Source organism: Aotus nancymaae, unplaced genomic scaffold (genome assembly GCF_030222135.1).
Source record: "Aotus nancymaae isolate 86718 unplaced genomic scaffold, 86718_ANA_hifiasm-v0.15.2.pri h1tg000029l, whole genome shotgun sequence".
Lineage (NCBI taxonomy): Eukaryota > Metazoa > Chordata > Mammalia > Primates > Aotidae > Aotus > Aotus nancymaae.
The window spans coordinates 25,429,608-25,438,453 of record NW_026988442.1 but is presented as its reverse complement, the minus strand read 5'-3'; the positions used below and the strand labels follow the sequence as shown (position 1 = coordinate 25,438,453).

Below are 8,846 nucleotides of genomic sequence, written 5' to 3'. Positions count from 1 at the left end.
CCTGTAATCACAGCACTTTGGGAGGCCGAGGTGGGTGGATTGCCTGAACTCAGGAGTTCAAGACCAGCCTAGGCAACATGGTGAAACCCCATCTTTAGTAATAGTAATAATAATAATAAATAAAAATTGTTAAAATGGCAAATTATTGTTATATACATTTTAGTATTTATTTTTTTTTTTTTGAGATAGAGTCTCACTCTGTCACCAGGTTGGAGTGCAGTGGTGTGATCTTGACTCACTGCAACCTCCACCTCCCAGGTTCAAGCAATTCTCCTGCCTCAGCGTCCCGAGTAGCTGGGACTACAGGTGCCCGCCACAATGCCCAGCTAATTTTTGCATTATTAGTAGAGATAGGGTTTCACCATGTTGGCCAGGATGGTCTCGATCTCCTGACCTTGTGATCCGCCCACCTCAGCCTCCCAAAGTGCTGGGATTACAGGCGTGAGCCCCTGCACCCAGCTGACATTTTAGTATAAGTTTTAAAAGGCACAGGGGAGGTTCATGTAATGTTTCCTCAAAACTAACATCAATAATTCCTGCCAGTTATTTTGCATTTACTATATGCCAAGGACTATGCTAAGTACTTTCTGTATATCATCTCTGTTCATCCTCTCCCATCATTTTGTGAGACAGGTTAACTCTATCACAGCCACAGAGCTGATATGCAGTGAGTCCCAGATATAAACCTCGTTTGTCTAATCCCAAAGAATTCTCTAGACAATTTTTTCAGGATAGGACAGTTTTATCTTTATGAAAATTTCCTTAACTTTTCAGGAGAGAAGGCTCTTATGACCGATACCTGCGAATGGATGACTATTGCAGGAGAAAGGATGACTCTTATTTTGACCGTTACAGGGATAGCTTTGATGGACGAGGCCCTCCAGGCCCAGAAAGTCAGTCTCGTGCAAAAGGTAAAGTAGCAGAAACATTCTATTCCTATTATTGATAGAACACTTTACAAAAAAGAGAGGGAACTAATACCAGTACCCCATCTGAAAAGGGGCTAGTGACTTGGCCAAGCAATGTATAAAAAGAAGAAATACAAATAGCCTATTAATGGGTAAAGAGCATTTGGCTTGGAAATGATTTTGTGTGTGTGTGTGTGTGTGTGTGTGGGTGTGTGTGTGAGAGAGAGAGAGAGAGAGAGAGACAGAGAGACAGAGTTTTGCTCTTGTTGCCCAGGCTGCAGTGCAGTGGTGTGATCTCAGCTCACTGCAGCCTCCACCTACCAGGTTCAAGCGATTCTCCTGCCTCAGCCTCCCGAGTAGCTGGGGTTACAGGCATGCGCCACCATGCCCTGATAATTTTGTATTTTTAGTAGAGACAGGGTTTCTCCATGTTTATCAGGCTGGTCTTGAACTCCTGACCTCAGGTGATCCGCCCTCTTCAGCCTCCCAAAGTGCTGGGATTACAGACGTGAGCCACCACACCCAGCCTGAAAATGATTTTTAAGATGCAGATTAGTACCATCATCTGGTTTAGTCATCCAACAAGAAGAAATAAATATGAAATTCCAGCAATAAGAAATGAACAAAATGCTGGTCAATGTGGCCACACCTGTAATCCTAGCACTTTAGAAGGCCAAGGCAGGTAGATCACTTGAGCGCAGGAGTTCAAGACCAGCCTGGGCAACATGGTAAAACCCCATCTCTACAAAAAAAATACAAAAATTATCCAAGTGCGGTGGTGCACCCCTGTAGTACCCAGCTACTTGGGAGGCTGAGGTCGGAGGATTGCTGGAGCCTAGGCTGTTGAGGTAGCAGCGAGCCAAGATTGTACCACTGCACTCCAGCCTGGGCAACAGAGTAAGACTCTGTCTTAAAAAAAAAAAAAAAAAGGGAGAAATGAACAAAATATTGGAGCTGAAGACATTAAGTCCTTGCTTTTTGCCCACTAACCACATAACTGTGACTGACTGATTATGCAGAATAGGTGTTTGGTTTTTATAACTTTTATCTAACAGCATCTCTTTTTAGATGAAGACAAAAATGTCTTTTTAAAGCCTGGTTTTTCTCAATACATTGTTAAAGGTTCTTAAATTATTTCATACCTGGCCAAGTTGAAATCTTTAAGAACCTCATTTTTAATTTGTTATAAAACTTTACTACTTGGTTTTTTGTTGTTATTGTTTTTCAAAAAAAGTTCAGCAATAATGCAGATTAGAATAATAATGATTACTGTTCTTGTCTGTCAAGTTGGCAAGACTTAAAAAGAATGACAGTATTCAGCATTGACTAAAGTGTGGAGAAATAGGCACTAGATGATCTACCTCTGTGGAGGTGTAAATTAGTAACAGCCTTCCCATAGGGCACTTTGGCAGTGAGTATCAGACACAGCATTAAAATAGCGATGTCCTTTAATCCAGCCATTACATTTTGGTTAATTTATAATAAAAAAAATATTAATACTAACTATTTTTAGGAGATAGACCAGGGGATTGATTCAGAGTATTATGACCTTTGCCTATAAGTAGCACAGGATTTAAAATGAGGCCTGTGGCTTGTCTTTATAGAAGGATCCAGTCCTTATTTCAGTTTTCCCTCATGGTGTCTTGCAGAGCGTTTGAAACGTGAGGAACGGCGTAGAGAAGAGCTTTATCGTCAATATTTTGAGGAAATTCAGAGACGCTTTGATGCCGAAAGGCCCGTCGATTGTTCTGTGATTGTGGTCAACAAACAGACAAAGTAAGAACCCTTAAATGTTTCTCCCCAGTAAGGAGGAGTCAGAGAAATTCAGGCTCCTATTTAGCACCTCTATCCACTGAATTTGAGCTGTGTATTCTTGCATTACTGTGCTGTGTTAGCCAGAGTTCTTTCAGTTATAGGTGACAGAAAACTCAATTCAAACAGGCATAAGCCCAAAAGGGACATTTTTTATTTAAGCAGAAAGTAACTGGGAAGTTGAGGCATGGCCACATCCAGGGTCAAACCGTGTCATCAAGACTTGGTCTCTGTGTAAGTCTCTAAGTACCACTTTCCTCAGATTTGCCTTTGTTCTCAGGCAGGTTTTGAGCTTGAAGAAAGGCAGAATGGCACTGGCTCTAAATGTGTCTTCTTAGCTTAGCAAGCCAAGTGGAAAGAGAGCTTCTCTTTCCCATCGTTTCTACCTAACGTTCTGGAATTCTTCTTAGGTTGACCTGACTCATTTTCCCATCCTTAAGCCTGTCACTTTGACAGGGGTGCTGAATGTTCTGATTGGCCAGGGCTGTCATCTTCCCATCCCAAGAGCTAGAGGTGGGATTAGCCCCGTGGAACCGTGCAGACTGAGAGTGGAAGAGGGTATAGATGCTGGTCAAGCAAAGCAGTAGATAACCCCTTCATGGGACAACCCGAATGCCCAGTACTTTGGGAGACGCATCTCTGCATTTGTCAGCCAAGAACCAAGTCTTTATGAAGTGCCATGGCCTTGCAGAACTGTTAGATGACCATGTTACCAAGCTAGGGCTCACAGCATTGTTTCACTGCATCCCCGTTTTATGTTTTCTCCTTGAAGAGGCAGAGCAGAGAAGCAGAATGGAGTATAGCAGCTTGCAGGCTTGGCAGTAGCTATATTCCCTTTCCCCAGGTAGTACTAAGTAAATAACTTCATGTATTTTCTAGCAGTTTGGGGTTAAAGAGCTAATTTCAAGGCAGTGACTAGGGAAATAGGTGTTGAGACACCAAGTAATAGGCAGAGTTCACAGGCTCTTGGCTGTCTTGTTCAGCAATTGATGCTGCTTTTAACTCTAGGAGCTTTTTCTGGACACATAATAATAGCTATCATTTTCTGAGCACCTACTTTGTGTACTACCCCATGCTAGGCACCTTACATAAATTATTTTTAATTTTCACAGTAATCACATAAAATTTATCCATTCAGCAAATCTTTTATATGTGTGGCAGATGCCGGGTACTGGGGCTATATAGTTTCATTCCACTGGTGGAGCTTACACCCTAATGGAGCAGGTGACAAAAGCATACAGCTGAAGAGTCCTTTGAGAAAAGAATATCAGAGGTCTAATTTAGATTGGAGGGAAGGTCAAAGAAATGCCATATGAACTGAGCCATGTTATTCCTGTTTTATTAATAAAGAAACTGATGTTTGTAAGAGGTAAATGGACTTGAATAAAAGTTCAGAACATTGCAAGTAGATGCTAAGGGCTGGGATCCAAAACCGTGTTTCTAGCATTTAAGCCCATGATGTTCCCACTGTATTATGCAGCCTACCCAAAAAGAAATAAGTGCCACAAGTCTTAGGGAGCTGGATGTTGTTAAGGAAGGACCACTGGGCTAGAGAATCAATAGAAGGACCTGGATATCATACTCTGCTACTGGCAACTTCTGATGTGTCTTCAAGCAAGTCACAACTATTCTGAGCCAGGGTATATAGAGAGAATTGATCTAGATCCTTAGATCCTAAAGGTGGTATTGGGGCGGACTACAGTTTGAGTTCTTAGTAGGAATATACACAGCTGGCTTGAGACACAACAATGCGGATTTGGAGTTGGTCGCTCACCTGGATCTTGTTTGTTTTTACAGAGACTATGCTGAGTCTGTGGGGCGGAAGGTGCGAGACCTGGGCATGGTAGTGGACTTGATCTTCCTCAACACAGAGGTGTCATTGTCACAAGCCTTGGAGGATGTTAGCAGGGGAGGTTCTCCTTTTGCTATTGTCATCACCCAGCAACACCAGATTCACCGCTCCTGCACAGTCAACATCATGTTTGGAACCCCGCAAGGTACAGAGGCCCAAGTGGGTCAAGATACCAGAGGTAGTGACTAGTCCATTATTAGTCCTTTATGCCTTAATCAGAAGAACCAGGTTTTGGGCAAATGACTCTTATATCCCAGTTCATATATGGTAGGGCCCCTCTCTAAGTAACCATGGAAGAGTCCTGCATAGTCATTTATCTGATAGTCTCTCAGTGGATACAGTTCTGGGCCTACTATCTGTTACATTATACTTAGCCTTAGGTACCTTAGGTATATACAGTGGTGTACTGGCAAATACTTAACAACAAGTTCTGGGATGGGGAGAGAGCGTTTATAGCATTTGCTGATCTCCATGGTGTAAATACTCCCACCATGTTTCGGTTCAAGCCACCAACATGAAGTCACTGAAGGGAGAGTTGGAAAGAAATGTACACAGTTGGCTCTTGCCACTGAGATCTGGCTCCAGCACACCTCTGGCATGTACTCCACTGAGTGCGACAAAATTCTTGCTTTCGCCCAGCTTTCTGATGGAGGACAGATAATATAACAGGCATTTAGGATCCTTTTTATAAGTGTGCTGGAGAAGTAACCAGAAAGGCTATGAGAAGTTACCAGAGGAACTAAGAGGCCCCTGACCCTGTAGAGGCCCAGGACTAGTTCTCGAAGTCCTTCTTAGAAGTAGCTTTTCAAGCACTGAGCCCAGAGGATTGAGACTCAGCCAGCTGATACCCTGCTCCTCTTACAGCACAGACTTACCCTTTTCCCACTACACTCAGGATCTCTCTTGGCCTCACTCCTTATCCCCATAACCATACAATTATATAAGGATCTCCAGTGGATCATTTGTCTGTCTGAGGAATAGTCCCCAAGATGTGTGAGGACAAAAGTTCTGAGGAGTCCTCTCACTACCCGGTAAACCATATTGCCCATGGGTGAAGAGAGGAGGTTATTTAGGCTCACAATTTGATCTTAATCCATGACTTTTGAACTGATGAATTAAAAAACAGTAGGCCAGCTCTGTCCTAAGGAGCACAGTGGAGAGCCTGGCTTTCCAGAGGGGCTTGTTGGCCTCCTACTGCTGTTCTAGAGGCTGCTGGGCCTGCCTCCCGTGGCTGTTCCCCACATGGCCTGTTTGAATCTGCAGGAGGCTGTCATGTTTCTTTGGTTTTTACTACTACAAGTCTGTGATCTAGGAATTCCCCCAAAGAATCAGCTGTATACAAAAGTGCATGTTCCCACCAAAGGTATCCATTCACTTTCCTTCCTGCCCTTCATCTATCCACCCACACCACCCTACTCTCAATCTCAAGCCTTTTTGTCACCAAAGTGATTTTCTTGCTGGTATAAGGTTAGGAAAGACTTGACAGAGGCAGCAGGTGGGCACTTAAATATGTCATGAGAGAAAATAACTCATGTCATTTCCTCCTACAGAGCATCGCAACATGCCCCAGGCAGATGCCATGGTGCTGGTGGCCAGAAATTATGAGCGTTACAAGAACGAGTGCCGGGAGAAGGAACGTGAGGAGATTGCCAGACAGGCAGCCAAGATGGCCGATGAAGCCATCCTGCAGGAAAGAGAGAGAGGAGGCCCTGAGGAGGGAGTGCGCGGGGGCCACCCTCCAGCCATCCAGAGCCTCATCAACCTGCTGGCAGACAACAGGTACCTCACTGCCGAAGAGACTGACAAGATCATCAACTACCTGCGAGAGCGGAAGGAGCGGCTGATGAGGAGCAGCACCGACTCTCTGCCTGGTGAGCTACGTGGCAGGGCCGAGGTGAAGTTCTGACTCTGCATTTCTCTAATCCCCAGGCTCTGTTGGGAGGGTGTCAGGCCCAGGGCTCTTTGGAGTGGGTAAGGGAAATAAGTCCATCCCTTGGGTTCTCCCATGGGCCATCCATGCTGATATAATGTTAATAATAACTTTTTATTATTTGGGTACTGAATGCTGATCCCTATAGTTAATGTGGTGGATTGACTAGTATTGCTGAATCCCTGGTAGCCAGGATGGATGCCCTTTTGTTTTTTAGCAGTTCTCTAGGAGAACTAACCTATTGTTTTCTGTAAACAGCACATATCATGATGTAGCCCCTTTGGGAAATTGATGTTATTGTCTGTGTACTGTATGATTGATGTGACTCAGTGATTGTTGTTCTTCCTTTGGCTGCTAGGCCTCCTGCCCTTGGGGGGTACTTTGAACCAGATACCTCCCTCTTCTGTCTTCCAGGCCCGATTTCCCGCCAACCACTCGGGGCGACCTCGGGTGCCTCGCTGAAGACACAGCCAAGCTCCCAACCGCTCCAGAGCGGCCAAGTCCTCCCCTCTGCTACACCCACTCCATCTGCACCCCCCACCTCCCAGCAAGAGCTTCAGGCCAAAATCCTCAGCCTCTTCAATAGTGGTACAGTGGCGGCCAATAGCAGCTCTACATCTCCCTCAGTTGCTGCCGGAAACACCCCGAACCAGAATTTTTCCACAGCAGCAAACAGCCAGCCTCAGCAAAGATCACAGGCCTCTGGCAATCAGCCTCCAAGCATTTTGGGACAGGGAGGATCTGCTCAGAACATGGGCCCCAGACCTGGGGCTCCTTCCCAAGGGCTTTTTGGCCAACCTTCCAGTCGCCTGGCACCTGCTAGCAACATGGCTAGCCAGAGGCCTGTGTCTTCCACAGGTATCAACTTTGACAATCCAAGTGTACAGAAGGCTCTGGATACCCTGATCCAGAGTGGCCCTGCTCTCTCCCACCTGGTTAGCCAGACCACAGCACAGATGGGGCAGCCACAGGCCCCCATGGGATCTTACCAGAGGCATTACTGAGGCTAAATCTTTCAACTGTCCCCAGTCCCCTCATCCCCTGGCCTCCTCCCACTTACTGCGTTCTAAATAGAGTTGTTTGGAGGATATTCTTGGCATTCTCCAGGTCTACATCGAGTGTCATCAGTTTCTACCACCTGCTCTCTCTCCTGCCCAAGGCTGTGTTGCTTATTCCTTACCAAGTTTATGCTGCATTTGGGGCTGTATTCTGTTTTGTTTTTTGGATTTTTGTAGAAAATAAGTATCTCCGGAGTCACTTGGGCAGTACAAGTGTCTGGGCTTGTATCTGATGGGGTTTCTCCAGTCCCTCTATCTACTGGATTTGGAGCCAGGCCCAGCTGGCCACGTTTGGAATGGCATTTGTCATGTCAGTAGCCACCACCTTTGTTCATTGTGAACCTACCAAGGCTTTCAAGCTTCAAACACGTCGACCAGAGCTCAAGCTCCTGCCTGCAACTCCTGCCTGGTGTTAAAGAAAAGTCGACTGGCCTTGGCAGGCACAGTGTCATCATACTCCAAGCCCACATGTTTGGGATCTGCTTGAGGATTCATAAATCAGCTACTCTGGATTGTTGAGGAACGGCCATGGCAGCCACAGAAGAATTTTTCTGTCTGAGCCAAGGTTGTTTTTTTGTTTTTTTCCTCTTTTATTTTTTGTTTTCATTTCATTGGAAGATCACCAATGGACTGAACAGCTCCAGTCAGCAGCAGTTTAATACAAACTGTGAATCTGGGCCCCACCACTCTTCCTCCTTACCAGTTCTGTCAGCATCCCCCTCCAGCGGCACTTCCATGGAGTCAATTCTGAGACTCTGGCCATGAACACTCATTTCTTCAGTGATTTGTTTTGAGCTTTTGGCTCAAAACCCCAGGCTCTTGTTTTTGTTTAGACTCTTGTTCTGTTTCCTGAGCAGTAGGAGGTAGGGACCACTTTGATGTCAGACTTCTGGTAGCTGGACATGTTCTTGAGATAGGTGGCTGTTCATGACTTTTGTACCAGAGTGAAATTGTTAGAGGGAGGGCTTCTGGCTGTGGTTCTAAGTGGAGCCCCAGGAAGCTGCTCTCTCCCCAGGGATTGTGCGCAGTGGATCCCTGTGGATCACAGTCTCGAGATCCTCTAGCAGGGTAGAGGGAGAGCAGTGACTTCAGCCGAGTCCCTGACAGTGGCAGAGAAAACAATGGTTTCAAAATTCAAGGTCCCCAAATGGCAGCATTTTATGTTCTGACCTGTTTGTGTTATATAGTGTTTTGTTTTTTCCTCTTTGGAACTCTTGTGTTGTTAATAAAATGAAATGATTACTTTTTTGATTAAAATGAAAAAAGTAAAAGCTGTGTTCATCTTT

General features: G+C 45.2%; 1 protein-coding gene across 5 annotated transcripts in view; it reads left to right on the top strand.

Annotated features, from left to right (window-relative positions):
• NCOA5 (nuclear receptor coactivator 5) overlaps window positions 1-8,846 on the top strand; it is a 29,774-nt gene extending 20,928 nt beyond the window's left edge. For 2 of the 5 annotated variants that reach the window (XM_012467337.3, XM_012467336.2), the window contains 5 exons: window positions 775-911; window positions 2,558-2,684; window positions 4,518-4,717; window positions 6,123-6,443; window positions 6,917-8,846. In XM_012467337.3, the coding sequence (XP_012322760.1) occupies window positions 775-911; window positions 2,558-2,684; window positions 4,518-4,717; window positions 6,123-6,443; window positions 6,917-7,506 (1,375 nt within the window). In that variant the 3' untranslated portion in view covers window positions 7,507-8,846. Of the gene's footprint in view, window positions 1-774; window positions 912-2,557; window positions 2,685-4,517; window positions 4,718-6,122; window positions 6,467-6,916 lie in introns of all 5 variants that reach the window. The other 3 variants (XM_021669141.2, XM_021669140.2, XM_021669142.2) reach the window with 2 other exon arrangements.